At 37.8% G+C, this 22,205-nt stretch overlaps 1 protein-coding gene across 6 annotated transcripts in view; it reads right to left on the bottom strand.

Annotated features, from left to right (window-relative positions):
* TENM1 (teneurin transmembrane protein 1) overlaps window positions 1-22,205 on the bottom strand; it is a 511,156-nt gene that overhangs the window by 215,240 nt on the left and 273,711 nt on the right. For all 6 annotated transcript variants that reach the window (XM_027687147.1, XM_027687148.1, XM_027687146.1 and 3 more), the window contains one exon: window positions 18,695-18,973. In XM_027687147.1, coding sequence (XP_027542948.1) covers window positions 18,695-18,911 — 217 coding nt within the window. In that variant the 5' untranslated portion in view covers window positions 18,912-18,973. The remainder of the gene's footprint in view (window positions 1-18,694; window positions 18,974-22,205) is intronic.

The following is a 22,205-nucleotide window of genomic DNA, read 5'->3' as shown; positions in this document are numbered from 1 at the left end:
TTAAAAACCTAAAGTTATTATTTTCATGCATATATAAAGCATTTATTCCAGTACATCTTCTGAATTAGTTCTTTGTCTTTTGTATGGCCAGGAATAACTGTGTGCCAGCTACTCCTTCTGCAACTCTTTTATTTTTTCTGAAACAGGCAAAAAAAATAAATTACCCAAGTGAAAGACCATGGAGGTCCTTCTCTCCAACCTAATATTTCTGCAAACTTAATGGACTTGTATGGGTTGTGGAATTTCCTCACTGTTGCCATTTGCCAAGAATTTTGCTAATTTCAACCAATTAACTATTTATTTCAATAAAGAAATATTTAAAGTAAAGATAAGACTATCCAAACAAAGTAGACAAAAGAAACATAAAACTAATGTACAAACAGAGATGAGCACGAGGAACCTTGATTCAAGTTCTCCTATTCCCTTATGGAGAAATGTTATTTTTTATTAACAGCAGAATGACAAATAATACTTATTTAAATTACTTAATTGACCTATGTGTTCAACTAGAGAAAGAGCTTACAGGAAAATGTAATCTATTTATAATCTGCAATAGTTTGACATGTTGCTATTATGTGCCTTTTATGAGCCCTATCATATAATTAAGCAATTGTAACTTATCGATTTTAAAAGTCTCTTTAAATACCATACTGAGGATGTTCCCTGCCCAAACACAACAAGTCAATTCTCTGGATGAAAAAATACATATTGCTCTTTCTGCAAATGCAAAATTATAAAAGAGTGTAAGTAGCTCAAAAGCAAGGAGTAAATATCAATGTGTTGAAGTTTAAATCCATGGTACATATTTTGGCCCAGACTCCTCTTTCAGACTGGAGGTTATTTGAGAACACTGGGAATACCAGAATCTGGGGAGCAGAACAATAATGGAAGGGACTCCAGAAAGGTAAATAATATACTTTAACCTGAATAGTGTCATGTTTATGCTTGTGTTTGAGGGAGTGATAATGGGAATGCAGTGGAAAAAGATACCCCAAGCATGCAGCTTTGAGGCTGCTGTTGGGTTTGGGATTTTCTAGTGTTACACCACAACTTTGTGCATGCTTTTTCACACTGAACTTACTCCAGTGGGTTAATCAGCAGGTGCACCTTACGTGGTTCAAAATGAGAGGAAAGGCAGACCAGCTACTCATGGTACAAGAGACAGAGAGATACAGGGAGGGAGAGAAGAAGTAAGGAAGAAATGTAAATGGGGAAAGTGAAGATTGTGTTCATTTTTGGAAGCAATACATATGCATCCTCCTAAATGAGAAATTTTGAGGGCTATTGAGCACTGCTAAATTCAGTGTGTTCAACGGCCCTTAAAATTTCTCATTTCTCACCTGAGGACTGTGGTTTACTGGCTGCACACTGGACTTGAGAATTAAATGGGCAGAGATCTTAAGCTACTTCATAAGGGCATTCGTGTAACACAACCTGCTACATAAATTTTTGAATGCTTTTGTGTATTCACATTTCATTTAGTCAAAGATCTTACTTGTTTCCATGTAGAGAACATGCCACATCATTCCTAGGACAATATAATTCAAAGATATTAAGTTCCAGTAACCACGTCTAAGAAAATGATTGAGGAAGAAACCAAAAATCCATTAAGTTGCAAAAGTCCATTACACTGACTATGAATTTACTTTATAAACCTCATGTTTATCACCAATTACATTATTACCACAAGCCAAACCTGAATTTTAGTTGCATTTATTTTAATTAAAAAAAGATATATATATATTACACATAAATAGCAAGCACATAAAAGATACCATTTGAATTTTTATACTTATATAGAAAATTCATTTTATTGTACATCTTTTTGTTTGCTATATTTCAACTTTTCCTTGCATCCCCTTATTTATGTAGCTCACTTTCTTACATTCATCTCCAGTTACCACCAGAGATGATAGAAAGTTAAAAATAACAGTAATAACAAATAAAGAAGGAATAAAAGAGGAATCAGAGTCTGCTACAACATTGAGTTCATGAAATTTGCAGATTAGGTAGCTAAGGGATTAGGAAAGGAGGATGCACTTTCAGGAAACTCTTTGGCTTGTTAAATTTATGAGGAAGAAAGAAATCTTTATTCCTCAGGTCCTTCCCCAGAGGAACCAGAGGATGAGGTTCCAACTCATGCCTCATGGCAAATATCTTTCTAGTCTTTTCTTTAGAATAATTCTTCAAGCTTAAAGAAAGAGGACAGGAGGAGACAGAGCCTAATTTTAAATATGTTCCTGGAGTCCTAAGATACTAATTTTTATTACTATTAAAATCAACATGAATAAGGAATGTACTTCTTAAATTCTGCACAGAAATTATCTTGATCCTGTGAGGATGTAGATAAACCTTCTCTCTCCTCAGAAGCAGAATATTCTTTTTAGAGATCAAATTTTTAATGTTAAAGATTTTATTTTTAAAGAGTTTTTTAACTAACAAGATGCCAGAGGAGGCTTTTGGAGCTACAATGTGGGTCTCACTTTAATTTAGGAAGAAACACTCTCAGTATGAGACTGAGTAGGAATTTAATCCTTGAAGTTCAAATAGCTCTTAAATATTGCTGACTATAGTCTTTCCTATTCCAAAAGTGTGGCTTTATGAGGTAAAGTACTTTCATTCACAGGATTCTGTTAAAGAGAAATTTCTATTGCAGGTACTCATAAATATCTCCCTTTTAATGAATTTTAGAGTTATAAAACCATAGCAAATGCCAGGCATTAGCATTTAACCTAAATTTCTCATAAAGGAAACCAGCTTAATCTCAAATAATGACCACACTAACTCTACCCTATTAAAGACAAGAGGGAAAAAATACAATTATCACAGATGAGAAAGAACCTCAATATAATTTCTGAGGATAAATTAAATTCCTCTAATGCTACAGTTGAAATTGAGTTTGGAAAAGCTTGTCTTACAATATATTCACTTACAATTTCATTCTCCATATGCAAAAATCTATTAAGAAATGAAGAATTTTCAAGGAAAAAGATTTTCTGTTTCCAAAAACTCTATTCTAAGACAAAAGCATTCCAATTTTCTTTCAAGAATTTTAAAGGTTCCTTGGCTCTAAAATAATTTTTCTATTACAAGTTTTGGCATTTGTGTGTTTGAGGGAAGCAATAGATAAGGTATCCTTTCTTCTTCTGATTAAATTTTCAAAATTAAAGGTAGAGAAGGCAGCACTTAGGCTTTAGGTCACTGTGACTGTCTCAGAGTAAGCATCTGCCAAGTGCATAATTTTGGGATGACTGAAAGACTTTTAGAAACTTGCTATTAACAGAGATTTACCAGAAATGTTCTCCTTTAGTGATGGGCTATTCAACAGACCTAAGGCACTCAGATCACAGGTGCTGCTCAAAAAGAATGATCAGAGTAACTCAGCTCCTCATCTTCACTTTCACCAGAAACTGTGAAGCTCTAATATCACTTCAAAGTAGCTTAAGAGAGTATCAAGGGTATTACCAGCCATCCTCCTCTGAAGTGACATGAGTGGAAGGCAGACAGCAAACAGAGGCAGGCTGGAGCAGAGGAAGGTGGTTTTGATACCCCTGTGCCCCTTTTCAGTGAATGCTCAGTGGATGAATTATTTCAGACAGGGAACAGCACAAACAAGAGGAAGGTTTCAGCAGGACTGCCCTGACCAAGTCGCACTTCTTCACATTCCTGGTGACTGCTAAAAATGCTGAAAATTAGGAAAAAGTATTTGCAAAGGAGCGGATGTTACAGAGAGGTCTAAGGACCTAGAGGCAAAATCCCTTAAAGGAAGGGGTGATGCACAGGCAGTCACCAGGAACAACTTGTGTGTGTGGTACAGAACAAAACCAGCACAGAACAGGAGAACAGTCCTTGTGCACAAGAGCATGAGGACCAGTAGCTGCTGTCACTGTGCTGCCACCACAGAAACAAGGGAAACAGGAGCAACAGCCTGTCCTGGGGTGTGAGGTCCCAGGAGCTGTGCTCAGCAGGAGGCTCTTGCCCTCCATTTAAAAGCTTGACAAATCCCAGTCTGCAGCTTCCAGTGGCTCCAGGTCTGCTGGTCACAGCAAGCAGACACACACACTCTGCCAGACAACCTCTTCAGGTCCTGGGGAACAACCCCACAAATGCTGTCAATCCTGAAAGTACATCTGACTCTCCTCCCAAGCATTCACAGCTAAAATGACTGCCTAATGGAGCCAAAATTTGGAATTTTCATTATTGTTTTCTTGGTAGGATGTCTAAGATCTGTAGGATACTACACCTAATTTTATGATTTTTTTTCTCTTTAAATAACTGAAATTGGAAACAGTTTTGGCCACCAACAGCCCATCCTCATGCTCAAAGGAGGGCCAAGTTAGATCAGGGTGACCAGAGTTCTTAATGAAGAATTTCAGAGACCTTCTACAGAGCAATGACTGCTGACCAGAGCACTAATGTGGAACACAGAGTGTTATGAAGCATTTTAAAGCCATCTCTTAGGTGAGGTTTTCAAAAGACACTGGGTTAGACCCCAACAACAAAAGTGAAAATCCAACTTTATTCTGTGATTTTGAAAATCCAACCCATGAATTGATTTTTCACTTTTGCCCATAAATTCCCCATAAATTTACTCAGCACCTTATAGTATGTAATCACCTTTTCCACCGGAAAAAAAAGCCCAAATCAACTCAAAGATGTCCCCTGTTAGAGCTTAGGACAGCAGAACAGTTTGACTTTGACTTATTTCAGATTAGGGGAGCAAGTATTTGCGCTTCTCTTTTCTCTTTTCTTTTTTCCAGATCATGCAAAAATTTACACACAAGGATCATGACCTTAATAAATTAACATCTACTATGAAAGCAGTGTATTCTTTAATTTAGATTGAACTGCTAAATTTAGTCCAGCAAGTACACCCTTCAGATTAATCTTGGAAGAAGGAAGAGAAAGCATGAGCATATGCACCAGCTCTTCAGTACTTCCATTCACATCCAATTACATCCCACTGCCAATCTGACACCAATGAGAACATGAAAGACAACTTGGCACGTCCGTTCCCTTTGATTAGCCAACTGGGGATACAACTTGTCAGTCAAAAATCCCTCCTCCCCCAAAAAACTTGAGGGGTTTGTCATCAAATGTTCCATCTGATCAAGAAATGAGGATTTAACTGCCTTCAAATAATTCTGACCACTTCTGCTCCCTTCTTTCCTCAGGTGTCCAGTTTACCAAAGAAATGTCAATAACAGCAGTTCAAACTTAAAGGTCAGCTCTGCTGCAGTTTAAGTAATATTAAAACAACTGAATGAAAATCATTAGGTTTGCATATCATATTTTTTACACCTACAATCACAGTAACTTTTTTCAACTGGTTAACTAATTTCCTTGCAAGACCTGTATTAAATTTTCTAGATTTCCAGATAGCAATACTTCTACACTGTATTTCTTAAAGTAATTATATAAATTATATTGACATTCTGTATCAGGAACTGCAAAACAATAATTTTTTGTTTTATACCATCAAAATGCATCAAAGAAACTCAGCTGAAAGTGGTGGCATCATTCCAAGTGTGCATGCCCAGAAAATACACTGCGGTATTCTTACACCACTATCACACAACATCATTGCCATTTAAGTTAAAGAAACACATCTTAAAACATATTTTAACCTAAAATGCACATCATGGTTACCAAGGAAAGATGAAAATCTGAGACAATTGTGTCAGATAATAAAGTTCCTAAGCACACAATACAGTATCTACAAGATTTTCCACCTCAAGATTTGATGTGGAGCTCCCAAAGAGGGAAGTACAACCATCATTCCAGTGCTCCACATAAAGGAACTAAGTGTGAAAATTCCAAAGCCCACCAAATCAAAAGACCTCTGAACATTTTCATTGTATAAACAAGAGCTGTGAGATCCCATGATCTGCCATGGATATTCTTCCAAACTTTAGGAACACAGCCACTACACGATGAAACAACTCCCATATTTTTAGGAGCACTTGGCTACAATTTTTTCAGCTCTACACCTCTTCAATTTCCTTGCGTTTTCTTAATGAGAGCTCTAATTGTTCCAAAATACTAAGCTGCTTATTTAGATATGTGATACTCATTTTAGCTGCTATTCTAGTCTCTGACTTTGAAACCTCCAGCCTGTGATTTAACCACACAGTATTTTTATCTTTTACACAGACACAGCAATGTAATTGATAGCTGGGAAATAACAAGTCACTGACTGATATTAAAATGTGATTGCTTGCTGTTTAAAATTAGCAGGCAGGCACCTGCTCTTTCTAATGCAAATCACAGGTAATGTTGACTATCCACAACTAAACCCAAAACCCCTTCATCATCAAATAAATGGAGACATACGTATTGCTAATGTGTATAAAGATGGTTGGGAAGCTGACTACCTAACATGAGAGAGCTGGCAGTTGTTACCAACTTTCTTAGACGAATCCTGAAAAAGGAAATCAGAAAGTAAAATCATTTGTTTGGATCTTAACAGACTGAAAACCACAGGAGGAACTGCCCACAGTATTAGCATTCCCCACAAGAAAACTGCTTCTCAAGTTTTTTAGCATCTGCCTTGGAGACATTTGTGGAATAGAAGATGCACACCAGCAACCTCCTTCAGAGCTCACATACCTTGCATTCTACAGCCGTGGGCAACTGAAAGCCTGTGAGTTCTCTGTAATTCCTGGCTCTGCAAAGGTGCTCGATCAAGGATGCTTGGGAAGAGTCAGAGAAGCCTCCACAGCAGCTGAGAGTACTCTAACCCAAAGAAAATAAATCAAACGCAAACAGCACTAACAGATCAGCCCACGGTGGCTCTGTAAAGTCTGCCATGCCCTGAAGGAAAGCTTGCCATAGGCAGATAAGCAAAGCTCACACCCTGCATTGCCAGAAATACTTTGTGCCTCCTTATTAAAAAATTCACACAGTTGGAGGTGAACTAATTGAGGCGGTGGAGACAGTAACACAGAAGGCACTTAAAATGTAATTAAGCCATGATCAGAAAAGGCACACATAAGGGAGAAAGAACTGAAAACAGATACTCCAGGGAAATACCAGATTCAAGCAAAAATGAGAGCAATTGTGTATTAAATCATGTTCAACGACATTTATATGTACTGCTAAAAGAATCTGTGCAGAATTCAAACACTAGGGCCACAGCTAACCAGGAAAAAATGCGATATACACCTTTGTCTTAGATAATCTTCATGTGCTTTAATGCACACCATGGGGACAGGTGTTTTGAGAGGAAGAAGGTGGCCATTTCCTGCACCTGAGCAATTCTGAGTCATGCTGGGGATCTAACAACAAGAATGCTTATAGGAGCATTCAGTGTCTCAATTCTTTCAGTTTTATTCTACAAAAACACTTTAGTTCTACTGTTGGCTGTTCTCAAAGGACTGTAGCAGCAACTATTTCATCTACTGTCAAGCACAGGTCACACGTGCACTCACTATATTAAGGAGGGGAAAAAACTCCAAAACTAAAAGACTTAAAACATGTAACTATAAACTTCAAAATTTTAACACATATAGAAAATTCCCTTTGCAGTAAAGACTGCAGTCTAGAGAGACTTGGTGATAGTCTACAGAATGAAATGCCTGTTTTTCCTTTGGTGTTAACTATTTTACAGGGAAAATAATCTATCAGAAAAAAATACAAGCTAATATCCAGTTTGGTATGGATTTTTTTTTCAGATTAGAAAAGGGAAATGCTTAAGTATCCTTTTGTGAAAAGGTTTCTCCTAGCAGACAGCTCTGTGTGTTAAACAGACCTTAAAAACCTTTTCCATTGTTTTTTCCTATTAAATTTTTTTCATGCAAACCTGCTGAGTGCAGAGTCTTCTGTTCCCCATAGAGTGTAAAAGTCACATGTGGATTTTGCCTTTTTTCACATTATTCTCCATTTGGTATTGTCTCATTTCCCTACCAGCTGCTTCACCATTTCCTGAGCTGCACCATCTCGTACTGTGTCCAATATTAGACACAGCAGTGATACAGCAAATGGGAAATAAACAGCACAGCTGATCAGGACAACTGGCAAAGGATGCAAGCAGCACATCCAGAAGTAGTTATGAGTGAAAAACACCAAAACATTTGGTGGTGGGAGCTTAAACCACTTATCTTTAAAAACATAGCAACAGCCTCTCTGACTTGACTCTAATCAGAGAGAGCTCTGATAAACCAGTCTGAGTCTTATTTCAGTGGACACAGCAAGAACTGAGCACTGAATTAAGAACAGACATTTTTCAATTCTAGAAAGGAGGGAAGGTTGGGCTTGCACTCAGGGGGTCTGAACATGATAACTCAGAACCAAGAAGGATGAACAGTGAGATGCCATGTAGCAGTGGAGAAAGTGAACAAAGGACAAAGAACTATTTTCACCAGGCTAATAAAAAGTACTTAATTGAACTGTCTTAACAACATACAGATTCAAAAGAGAATGTACCTCCCTCATTGCTGTCCCCTTCCCACATCTCCCTGCTCTACTTCAGTTCAAAATAAGGAATGGATAATGCACAGAGGCAGGGCTATGGAATGAACAGAGACCAGGACAGAAAACTAGACACTGGAAGAGAAGCAGCCTGTTGATGCTCTGGTACTGAAAAACTAGAGAGATACTGGATAGAAAATGTCACAAGTCAGTATTTTCCTGTTTAATACACTTGTCTTCTTGCTCAGGCTAGTTTGCTGAAATTATAAGAGGCAGACTTGTTGAGCATGTTTTGAGGCTAATTTTAAAAAAAATAATGATCCAAACACTGAAATTATGTTGAATGTTGTCAAAGACATCACCAGTAAATGCCTCATTTGCAAAGAATCTGCTACTGAACTCTAACCAGTTCAGACACAGATTGATCTCTTACCATGGTTATTGTAGCTGTTTAGAACTTTTACTAATTTTAGTAATAATAACAATAATACTTAAAGAACAGAAAGAAAACAGCATTTTTTCTTGTTTAGTAGGTTTTATTAGCCATTAAAATATATTTTACACATATAATTCTTCTAAAAAGATCATCAAATTGAACTGAAATATAGGTATTTGCAGCAACATTATTCCACTCAATTGGCAGTTGGGATAAAGCCATTACTGCATCCAATTTAAAGACTGAGATTTCTTTTAGTAACTACAATCTCATAGAAAACCTTGAAAATACTGAAATATAATGTCTGAACACTCGGTTGGTCATACTAGGTACCTAAACTTGAGCACCAAGTCACAGCAAAGAAGCACCTTGTTTGTGTCCACTGTGCTGTTGGCTCGGGTGAGGGATTTAAAGCAGCACATGGAAAGATGAGTGGCAGATGCCTCTTTTTTTTTCCCTAATACATCAAGCTTTGTCTGAAGGAAGAGTTTTCTAACCCTCAGCATGGTCATTTGACCCAAATCTGATAGCACAGATGATGGAGCATTATTAAAGCATGAGGAATCATAAGCTTCACGCTGCCAAAACAGTGACAGCAATGACCGGTTGCGTGAGAAGTTTGGTTTGTTTGTGTGGAGCTGTTGAGGGATGACGATAATTACCTGTGAAATGAATATTCATCACATGGGTGAATTCAAGGCTGCCTAATACTTCACTGGAGAGTGGGAATAATGTTAGGGAGAAGTTGGCCAAAGCAGACTCAGCTCACTTTGCACTGAGGTCTAGTGCAGCTGTATGACACAGGTGCCAGGAATTCATGAACTGGAGAAACAGCCTGCAGCAGACAGACCTATTCCCTGTGTTAGTTCCTAAATACAAAGCTGAAAATCAGCTAAATAGCTTTTTTATTTCTGAATGTATGCCCATCCCTACTCCAAGGAATACATTCCTGCCATTATTTCTACAAGCACTAAATAGCATCGAGGTATCCAATCCTACCCCTTCCTTTTCTCCACAACTCCAAAATCTTACCCTGTCACAGAACATCTTGCTTCCTTAGAGAAATAAAATTTTTCAGAGGCAGCCATTTCTAAAGGTAGAGTTTGTCTCCGCCAACTTCTTTGTGAGCAGCACAAGCCTCCAGCCACCTGAACATCTGGGAACTGCCCCAAAAGCACAGCAGCCGCCACAATGGGACTGAAGTAGGAGAGTTTCACCTCATTACTGAGTTTTTATTTTTTACTTCTTTTGCCAATAGATGTCATCAGCAAATTAATGAAAAAATCCAAACAAACCAAAAAACCTCGAAAGAAAATGTCTGTGTGCTAAAAATCCTCAGATGCTTAAAAAAGCAATGTAAGAAGCAAACTAGACTGTTTTGAAGGACCTTTCCTTTTATAACCAAAAATTAGTTGAACAGCCCCGAGATAACAGACTTGAGAAGACAGAGGAAACATTGTCCAACAGGACAATGGAAGAACAAGGACACCACCTGTATGTTCTGTGTCCAAATGAGTGTGGAGTGAAGCTATGACAGCCCTTAACTGCAAAGCTGTGGTATTTAAGTGAGCAGCAGGAACTAAAGCTGTGGTGAAGGCAGTGGTAAAGGTACACACAACCTATCACCACCTGGATGACTGCTCCAGAGTCACATGGAAGGCACGTGTGACCCAGCCCACTGACCAGGGTTGTCACTGCTCTTCATCCCTGTGCTTCCCTCTCCTGGGAAACAAGTCATCTTTGATAGTGGATGGTACCACTGAAGCAGTAAAAGTGTGGGGAGGAGCCAAGGGATACTTTAAAAACATGCATCAATGAGATCTTCAAAAGTCTGATCTATCAGGGAGGTCATAAAGATGGACAAATAATTCAGCAAGTAAGGTTTTGTCTTTCAATTGTCTGAAAGCAGATTAGTTTTCTAAGCATACAATAAAAATAAACTATTAGCATCCATCCTTGAACGCTGAAACTCTACAGATCAATAGCCAACAATTCAATAATTACCTGCAAACATTTAAGTAATTGTTATTACAGTATCAGCTTAAACTCACACCTATAGGCATAATTCTCACTGATACCAGGAAGAGTCATATCCCTAGAATCAACAGCTCAATTAATCCTTTGAGAATCTGTATGCAAACCAAACAAACCAAATAAATTCTACAAATATTTCCTTTCCAAACCCACTAATTACGCACTTCTGACAAAACACTACTCAAGGTTATGTACTGGCACATGCTACAATACATAATTTGTAATGTAGTCCTTTGTTGTTAAAGACACAAATATTATTTTGTGATTTACAGTAGTATGATGAGTGAAGGCAAAGGACCAATTGCCCACAGAATTAGTATTAAAAACAGACACATGTTTTTTCTTCCAGAGGCCATGGGCAGCATAACCTGATGCTGCTTCTCTGTAGCTAATAACAGCTTCCTCTACAGCTCCCTATCACCTGTAAAGCAAGGTAACAGTCCCAGCTCACATGATTGGGTTTTTCTTGGCAGTTCAGAAAGCAAGTGTGGAGCTAAGCACCTTCCATCAAGTCAGTGGCAACACTGAACCCAGCTTTTCAGCTACTACTGTTTTCAGTTATGAGAGAAAAAGACCAGGATTTCTGTAATAGCCTATTTTTGTGTACAAGAGTCCAGTTGCTAATGTTCTTTCTTACAGATGCAACTTCTGTAGTGGTCATGAATTCCAGAACATTAATACTGAATAAAGCATAGTTTTTTTACAAAACTCAGCATTTATATCTCATTAGTCACAGCGCTAACATTATAATTTGAATTCGCTGGCTTTATAATCTCTTGGTGACTTTCACAGCAACTGCTTATATTTTGGTACGTGACTTTTCTGGATCCTCAGACTATTTTTCATGAGGTTACAGCTGGAAGTGACTTATACCTTACTCAGTATTCACATATTTCTTATATAACCGGTGCTTAGGAGATGGGGGTAGTGAAAGAATCGGTCTGCTGGTGTTAAACATTACCTTATTTCTTCCACGCTGTTTTTCCCATCTGAGCTAAAGATACTTCATCCAGTTGCAAAGCATTCCTAATGAGTGACAGGCAGCAGGAAACTGATTTTGAACAGCTTCCAACAAAACTGAAACTTTGAAAAGAGAACCTTAGATTTTAAATGACATTTGCAATTTACTTCACATAAAGACCTACACTAGGTCAGAAGTATTTGAGTCTCATTCTCCAAAGAAAAACTAATTCAAGCTCTATATGGGTTAGGATACACCCACCCTGCTGTTTATCTGGATATGCAGCAATGTCATTGACTCACTGAGCTACTTCTTGACAGTTCTTCATTTTGAGAGGTACAAAACCTTCTGACAGATACATAAATGAGAAACCCTGGGAAGAAATGTTATTTTGTTTCAGCATCTGCTCTACAAATGAAGATAAGCAAACCAGATTTCTAGTTCCAGAAAATGACAGCTCTTCTTTGTTTCAGACAAGAGTGACATGAAAGACACAGCATGAGTATGTATATTAAAACAGCTCGTAGGGCAGGGACAGAGCCATGCTCTGGTTCCCAAGCTCTGTGACACCCACATCCTCACTCTGTCTTCATACTTGTTCATATCTTTTAACTTATGACATCATCTTGGACACTTTTAAGTGTCCAAAGAGGCTCTATTAATATAGCAAGAATATTTAACAAATATAATTCCAGGTTTTGACAAAAAGAATTCCAAAACATTAATTCAAAAGTTTAAGCCTCTCCTCTCCATATTCCATTAGTATTGGGCACAAGTTACAGTAAAGGTTGCCATATCTCATAGAATCATAGGATGGTTTGGGCTGGAAGAGACCTTAAAGCTCATCTAGTTCCAATCCCCCTGCCATAGGCAGGGAAGCCACCCACCAGATCAGGTTGCTTAGGGCCCCATCCAACCTGCCCTTGAGCACTTCCAGGGATTGGGCATCCACATACACCTTGGTTTCTGTTACACTGTCTGGGTTACTCTGCCCTTCTGATTTTTATTTCTATGATTTCTGGCATTCGATACCATGGAAAACTGGTAGTTCAGAGAAGAGAATGGAAACGAGGATAGTTTATATCTGTGCACTGACAAATGGATTGTTAAGCTTGTGTAACATTTGGAGAATTATTTTATTCTTTACATGAGATTTGTTAGCAGGGTATTTGAAATGCACTGTGATCCTTCTCTAGTTTATTTCCTCTCTCTGTATTTTTTTCTCACTTTTCCCCCTCTCTTGGATACTCACTTTTTAAATCAGAAGAATTACTTATGAGAATGAAACTACTTTTGATCATATGAGGCATTTTTTCACTGAGATGATAAGACGGGATTGAAAGCAGCATTACAGGAATGGTGACAGCAGGTTACAAGCTTTTGTAACACTTTTGTAATCTAGGAACTGAGCACCCACTCATGGGAAAAAAAGTGTCTTTGCACATTCAGTTTCCTCACGTATTTTGATTTGATGAAGGGAAGCAAAAGCATTCGCCCCGTGAGATTTTAAATGAAGGCACAAACATACAGTTTCCTCACCCCAGTTATTCCAGGGAGAGAGATTTCCAATTACTTGGCATATCAAGAAAGAATATCCAGAGGGGGTCTGAACCTAAGTGCTGCTTTTCCTTTCCTCAGAGTTTGCAGATACTCCCCACAGAGCAGAAGGCTTCAGTCCAGGAAGCCACAGGGAACTGCTCATGGCACTGTTTTTCTCCGGGAGACAGTAACATCAACGTGATTAGAACACAGACAGTCAAACAAAGCACAGCACACCAGGAATCCCTATTTGTGTATGGGAATATAGGAGGGGACAATGCACTAAAACTTTAGGAGTGTGGAGTCTTTTACTTTGCCTCATATGTTTTTTTTTTTGGACAACATGAAGCTCATAAACACTCAGAGCAGATGGTGTAACACGCAGCAGCAGGAGATGGAGCTTATTAGCTATCGCTTCCTTCCGCTAGTCTACAGCCCAGAAATCTGAAGGACCTTTAAATCACCCTCTACTGAGAGCTGAGTCCCTTTCATGAGACAGTACAAGGGAGAAACTGTGTGCACTCAAACACACATCACTTCTTTATTATGCCTCAAGTCTCTGCTCTAAAGTGTACAGGTACAAAACGTGCTTAAATCAAGTTCTCAGAAGATTTTCTAAAATTAGCAAAATAATGCCGCAAACAACACTAAAAGTCTAAAATGTAAGTGTCTGGCATTTGCAAAAAAAGGAGAAAAAAGATTCTAGTAATACAAAATACCTCACCAGTTTTTATACTAGCCCTATTATTTTAATAATAGTACATTACCAGAAGTCTTCTATTTTTCTTTTAATTTTTCTTCCTTAAATTATAGCATTCAAGAAAAACTATTTGCAAAAATAATTGCTTTCATTTGTAATCAACCTGTTCCTACCTTCCTCTTAAAGTACTCAGGAATGCTTCATTCTGCTGTGCTACAATCACCTTCCACAACAGCTCAAGGCACAGCTCTGAACAAATTATAAAGCTTAAAGATTAAAAAAATCCCTTCATTAACCAAAAAATCTCATCATAAAGAAAACATAGGGAACAAGAGAGATGTAAATAACTACTCTGCTGAAGAAATCCAAACTACCACATTTCTAAAAGGCTGCATGGCAGTAGTTCTCTTAAGAGTTTTTCTCTTTTGACATTCTTTTTCTTGTCTTTCTCAAAACTAATGACCTCCCTTCCAGCTGCAAACATAAAAAATGCATTTTACTGTGTCCTGTTCGCATGTCAATAAATAGATATTTTATTTTGATAGTGACTAGCAGGCAGTGCTATTCCATCAGGGTAGAACAGTTACCATTGATTGTACTTGAGCTCTACTTCTTAAAAACAAGAGTTTGGGGTGCTTCCCAGTAAAATTTTCCCCTTCATTAATTGTGGAAATTTATAAGCCCGGAGTCCTAAATTCACCCAGGTAAGTGCTCCAAATCTCTATTAAAAAAATAAAAAATCACAGTCACTCTGCTGGCATCAGCTTCATCTGTGAGAGCTCACAGGACCACAAATTGTGGTTTGTTAGTTTATCATTCTTGTCTTATACACAACAGATTCAGGGGTGAAACTAAAAAAGGCTTTTTTACCTTTATACATAATTTAAAAATAAAATATTTGAAACAAAAAGTACATGCTACATACAGACCAAATTCAACTCTCCATGGCCCTGGTACAGACACAAAGCAGATCTGCTGCCCTGAGTGGATTTACATAATTCTAGAACCTGAGTAGAATATGGTTATTATGTAAAAAGCTTTTGCCACTTCACAGATGACAAACCACCACCATGACATTTTCCTGACAGGACAATTTCCTACCAGTGCTTGTCAGCACGCCTTTTATTTATGTCTAGGATGATAAGTAAAACTGGTTTTGACCGGTCATATGATGTTAAGAGCTACATGTGTTTAAATGTTCCTTCCTGGTAAGCTGAAAATTGCTGAACTTTAATGCATAGCAAAACAGACCGCCTATTTCTGAGCCTCACATGGAGCTTTTCCCTTCTAAGGAAAGAAAGTGCTGTTCAGCATTAAAACATTTCTATTGCCTCTGTGTCCTCACCATTGCTAGGATGTAACAGAGGGCAGAAATGAGAATTGGATGACAACAGCAGTAAGCCTAAAAAGACAGGATGAGACAGAAGTGGCCTTAGGCAGAAGAGCTTTCTCACACTGTGACCCAGGTCTCTCTATGGAGCCAATGGAGTTCATTTGAGGAAGATTTTGAACATTTAGCTGGATCTGTTGCTCTCCTGAAGATAATTTCATATACCTGTTTTACAAAACATTACTTATGTCACCACTCTGGAGCTTTTGTCCAGAAAAAGGTTTTCCTTATTTCTTGGGCTAAAAGCAGAGTAGGCCGATTCTTTGTGAAGCATTCTAAGATGTCATTTCTTAGAATACTAGTAAACATGATTTTCTCACATAGATCTACCAGAAAATATTTGCTGTTGGATCCTCCAATGGAACAACTCCATTTTGCCTTACCCATAATGCAGTTCAATATATTTATCTTGCCAGGAAATACACGTTTGTCTAACCAGAAATTTACTGCCGTATGCTCATATTGTTAACGATCAATAAACTTTATCATGCCAGTGACTCGATCCCAGATGCTTATCCTATCAGGAATTCATTCCCCTAAACCAGTGTTTTCTACGAATCTATAATTAACCTAAAAGCCAGAAAGCTTTTCTGTATTGCCAGTATTTGTAGAGTACAGGTCCTTTCATATTTGCTTTAGTGGAAACAGAGAAAACTGCGGAAGAAAACAGTTCTAATTATGTAAACACGTCACAAATAAGCTTGAGGTGCAATCTATGTATAGTACAACTATGAGAACTTTTTTCCCCGCACAGCCAAGTCCATCAATGAGTTTCCCAGCAAGAGCAACATTTCTGACAACTTCTGCCAATTCTACCCCATCTCTTTCAAGTACAAAACAACGTGTTTACCAATTCTTCCAAGAATTAATTTACTATGTTTGCCAATATCTCCAAACTACATGATATCGGGTCTGCCAGAAATTCACTTCATAAAATCTTCTTGCCAGGATGAGATATTGCAGATTTACATATCTTCAGACAAGCAGGATTCTGAATGCTCCAGTGACTAAGAGAATGCATTTTTAGATGTACACATTATGCATTTAGCACTGACTCTTTACTAGTCAATGACACTTTGTCAGGAGAGTTTTGTATCTGCTCCCATTCAGTTGTTAGCCAGTAAAACTTTGTTTGGCTTGAAACTGTGATGTTATTTCTTAAATCTTGAATTGTCTGGTAACTGCAAGTTTCTGATTTAAGTAACTCCAGACACACAATTTATCTTGCACCGGACTCTCCATGAGTGACATGAGTACTAGACCTGAAGAACAGTACCTAAAAATCATTGTTCAATGAACAGATCAATTCTATACTTACTGTTTGTTTTTTCATCTTACAACATGAGTGCAAAATACCTGTTGGTCTGCACAAACACATAGCTGATTCCTTACAGGTCAGTCCTGAATAAGTGGGGTAAGTTCATGCCTGACAACTTCTTGCAGAAATGTACACTAATTTGGCCAAAATTATTAATGCAATTGCTTTCAGAGGCAATGTTCTGGAAGAATAAATTCAACATGACACAGAGGCTGGTTTCTTATGCCTACAGTAGTGTGATTGCAACCCTTTTATATGTGCCCAAGCTAGTGATGCTACAGCTGACATGAATATCAATAACAACAAAGTGTCGCAAACAGGGAGCTCTTCAAGGCCCTGGTCCCTGCAGATGTTATCCTTTCACAGCCACAGTGACAAGCAATGAGGGAGTTGCTCTAAGTAGATCTACAAGTATATTTACACCATCTCCAGGTACAAAAATACATCCATATATATCTCAGTTAACCAAACTCTCATACCATGTTCAAGATAAAAGTCACAAAACCCAAACATATCTAAGTCAAGCTTTCTATACAGTACTTTGTTGAAATCTGTGTTCGTGACTTCTTCTTTCCAAAAATTGCAGTTTTGTAACTCTTTGGAGGGAATATATACAGATGGATTGAGGCTATCTCTGTCAGCCATGAATTATAGGTACTTTCAGTTTATGAAAGTATTAAAAGAGTAACTTGAGTCAGAATATCTGCAGCAAAATACAAAAAAGCTGTAATAGCTATGTAGCACAGCCCTTCTAAATTTTACATTAATTTACACATCACAGAGGAGACAAATTTTCCATCTTCAAAAAGCTTATTTTTTTTTTCATTTTCTTGTAAAAAATTTATTTTTATATTCAGAAAATTGGAGAAGGCTTTTCTGAGTAAGCACTGAGGGACTGGGCTGCTTTGTGTACGTGGGTTTTTGATGTGGCTTTTTTGGGGGGTTTTGGGTTAGTTTGTTTGCTTATGAGTTGTTTGTTTGTTTAAATAAATACTAAAATTTTTAGCTGAGAAGCACTGGCCACACTGTAATGCAATTCAACCACTTCCTTGAGGAGCAGGGAGGGATTGCCCCTGGAATCCCTCTGCTGTTACCTTTAAGGGGACAGGACTCCCACTGCTTCTGACACACACTCTGATTCCTAAAAATATTCTTCCTGCCCCACCATCCTGCCTGAATTTGTGACAGAGCTGAAAGCAGCAGTCAAGCCACTTGTCTGTACATGCAGCACGTGGGTTTACATGAGTCCATCAGGGAATGGTGCAGTAAATTCTCCTCAATCCTTCCATTTCTTTAGTCTTTAGCTTTCATCTCTAACCAAAGAGTAGCTTTTCCTGACCTTAGTTCAACTATCATAAGTGCTCAAATCTTTGTCCTTATCATGCAAAAGGCTAAAATAGAAACTCAACTGTCAGGTTTTTCCTTACAATACGCTAATTCTCTTCACCTTTAAAATTACTTGATTATTGATATGATTAGAAATGTCAAGAGAATTGTTGCATTTGAATGAATTCACAGGCTTTGTAAGCAGAAGCAGGTATAATCTGCAGCCTCAACATTGATTTTTATACCAGAATGCACCCAACATATACAAAGGTAATAAATACTCAGTGACCATTAGTAAGAAGAGTAGCTCCTACTAAAGATATATTTGTCTATAGCTAGCTTGGGATGATTTCCAGAATACCACTCAGCCTGTCCTGCCAAAAAAATCAATTTTACTTAAAAGAAATTTTTTTTCCTAAATTTTTTATATTATGGTATATTTAAATATAGGTGAAAAGCAGGTTGACAGCACAAGCCTTTAAGAACAAAATGTTTGCTCATCTGCTGACAACATGATACTGTTTCATAGTAAATAATCATTAAGTAATAACCATAATTAGTAGATAAAATAAATGATTTACCTTGTGTGGACTGGTCAATGGCTTTTCTTTTTCTGCTGTGACTGTTATAATTAAGTCTTAGCTCTTGGCTATATTCATTCAGAGTTTCTCTTGAGTCATAAGATTGCCTTTGCTTTCCCCCATCTTCACTTTCATCTGAAGAACTTGTGTAAGTTAGATCCACTTCATGTTTAACTTTTGACAGTGGCTGGTAGGGTTTGCAGTCCATCTGCTCCATCTCTGATTAAATAGGCTCAAAGTCATGAAAACAAGCAACTGGAACGCCTTAAGGAAACAGTCCTGGAAAAAGAAACCAAAAACAATAATCCATTTCAGACATGATATAGAAAGGCCAAATTTTATTTTTAGTTTATATAAACCAATTAAATTGTATTAATATCACTATAATTCAGGAAAGAAACTGAACATGTCATATTTCACTGGGGTTTTTTTGTTTTAAAAATAGAAAAAAAAGCTACTTGAGGGAAAAAAATTAAAACCAAATCTTAAGTACTGTCCTATTAGACGAAGCAACAACTGTACCTTATGCATAAGATATGCTACAACTTATATGTGGTATTAAAGCTAAGATGGAACAGTTACTATTTCTCTAAAGGGATGCATATTTATCTTAAGTGAAAATAGTATTTTATGACTTTTAAAATATGAAGCCTAGAAAGCAGAAAGTTCACCCTTTTGAAATATTCTGCTGTAAATTAAGCTACATTTAATCAAGAATAAGAGACTTCAAACTTTGGAAAACCACCAAACTTGTTAGAAATAAAACATACCACACTGTCACTCTACAAAAGCATAAGCTGGTTCAGAAATGGACACTTTCTTTTAGATTGTGTGGACATTTCAACAGGAAGAAGCTTGTACCCTGCAGTACAACACCTCTTTTCCTTTGCATCTCCCACCTAAACTCCTACCAACATGGGACTTCACAGAACCTCAATGGAACCTCCCAAACTGCAGTTTGAGTTTTGCACATGTATTTGTACAAACATATTCATTAAAATCAAGTGCATTGCAGCTGCACATGCAACTGGTGCACTTGTCCTGCATCTTTGCCCTCACTAAGCTGTTTCCATCACTAATTTTTAAGACAAACTCGGTGGGAAATAACAGAGCACACTTTTTACAGCAGCACGGCTCACAAACAGGGAACTCTGTTTGGCTTTTAGATTAGCAGATATTATTAACCTAGAAAAGCAAATGTAACAAAAAAAAAAAGGCGCCTGTAAACATTACTGCTGGAAGGCCAAGAAAAACACAGAAGTTCAAAGGGATTTTGCTTAATTAAAAAGCAATTGCTCACAGCTTCTTAATGATTTTAAGGTCAGCAGCTGAGCTAAGTAAGTTTAATACTCAGTTTGATATCAGCCTGTTTCCCATCTGCAACAAGGACTTTTAACCCCACACATTGCCCATTGTGAGCATACAATCGGAATCTCCGAAAGCAACACAGGAAAAGGGAAAACACACATAAGAGAAACATAAAAAGCACTTGTTCTTAGAGGGTTACAGAGATGACTAACTTCTGAAACTGTCTGAATGTTTGAGAAACAAGTGATGGTAGTTGTCACTGTGTTCCAGTATAGCAAACCTTCATCTCCTGTTTGTGTGTCCTCCCAATACTTTTGAAAGGATCACCTTCCTGAGAGGAGGGGAAAACACTGCACGTGATGTGGAAAGGGAATAAAACTTCTAACACAGTAACAGAAAAACAAAATCCAGGCTCTCAGAACCCTTGGAGGGAGGAAGGGAGACAGATCACTGCAGTAGGAGTAATACCATGGAGTGCATGCCTTGCTTTCCCCATGTTTTGGGAGATTATCTGAAGAAAGAGGTTAAAGGCAAGTATTTGCTTGAAACACTAAAACTCAGAGAGTTATATCCATCCCTTTAACCTGAGATGGAACAGCTCTTCAGAAGCAAACAGAACTTTAGGATAAAGAGCAACAGCATTTTAAAAAAAACCCAAAAAACAACAACCAAAAAACGCAGTTCATGTCTCCTACGTAGCAAAATGGGCTTGAAAGCACGTAAGTCAATAAAAAACTCTTTGAGAGAGAGAAAACAAGAAAGAAGAACCAAGAAGCTGCCAGAGACCAAGGCCAGCTGACAAGGGTGTCATGGGCTGCAGCACTGAACACAGGGATTTGGGTTCTGGATTGATCACACTGTATCAAGTCGGTGTTAAGATGCTCCTGCAGACAAGTTACTACTAAGCAATATTTGCTTCTCCAAAGCTACTTACATAAATAATTTACTGTTATTTGCCAACATTGCCTATTATTGCCTAGGTTCAGTACTTATTGTGGTGAGTTGCTTTACTAGCGACAGAAGAGCACAAAGGTGCTCTGACTTACAAGCACAGAGTTGGCTTAAAAAATGAATTGACGACTCTGTAGAAATGGTTACTGACAGGAAAAAGCCTTCCAAATGCATTATTTCTGACAGAATAAATGGAGATGAAGCTACAGAAGCCAGAAGAAAACAAGGAGAAATTAAAGGCCTCTATTAAGAAGATGCAGCAGAGAAGAAATAAATCTTGCCACGAAGGCAGCAAGTGCAAGCAGCCTCGGACGCACGTGGTGCATCCTGCTTTCGAAAGCACAAAACGATGAATCTGACAAATTTAGCTCATTACTGGAAAAAAACAAATAAACAAAAAACCCACAAAACCAAAACACACAAGTTCCTCCTACAAGATGCTGTGCATCTGTTTTGTGGGAAGTTTCAAGTGATTTTTTTTATTTTTTTGAACAAGTAATAAAAAAATTACTAGGATGCACAGAGACCTGTTAAACTTAAGCTGCAGCAAACCAACTACTTCAGGAAGATTTATTTTTATTCTTTAAAAACAAGGTTTAATAACCAAAGTCTTTACTTTGTGAGAACTGTTTGTAACAGGAATATCTTTAATTATGTTAACCAAGGCACCAGACAGACCAAATCATTTAATGTAAGCAATTAATGTTAGATTCATTACATATTTTAGGTCTTCTCTTTCACTGCGGTACTTTCATATGTGCTACCTTCTCATGTAAAGGATGTGCATTCTTTCAATTCTAAATCCATGTAAAAGCTCCATGAAATATCCCCTTAAAAGCTGTGATTTTATTATTCCTTTTTATATAAGGGCAAGAATGATTAAAAAATATGACCAACTTCTGAATATCACAGGTTAACACCACATTGCCCCTGCTTGGGGATGCTACTTCTGCCAATGCCATATGTACCCACATTTCCAGCTGTAGGGATGCAAAGGCCTTTGTGTGTGAAGCCACAGCTCAACTTTTCCCAACTTGCTGAACACCAAGTCACTACAGCACCAGGCTGGAGTCATCTCCAGTCACACGACCAGAAAGACTCAGCACGAAGTTTTATATCCTTTATAGTGGAAGGATGTGGATACAGATGTAATGCAGACACATCCCAAGTCACCTACTCATTCACCACCTGAAGGAAGAAAATCTTCAGCTCCCCTGGCCAACTCTTCCCTCCCCACCCCAATTGTACCAAA

The sequence above is a fragment of the Neopelma chrysocephalum genome, unplaced genomic scaffold, assembly GCF_003984885.1.
Source record: "Neopelma chrysocephalum unplaced genomic scaffold, ASM398488v2 Primary Assembly neopelma1_73b, whole genome shotgun sequence".
Classification (NCBI taxonomy): Eukaryota; Metazoa; Chordata; class Aves; order Passeriformes; family Pipridae; genus Neopelma; species Neopelma chrysocephalum.
The sequence above is the reverse complement of the archived record's forward strand: the minus strand, read 5'-3'. Positions and strand labels throughout refer to the sequence as shown.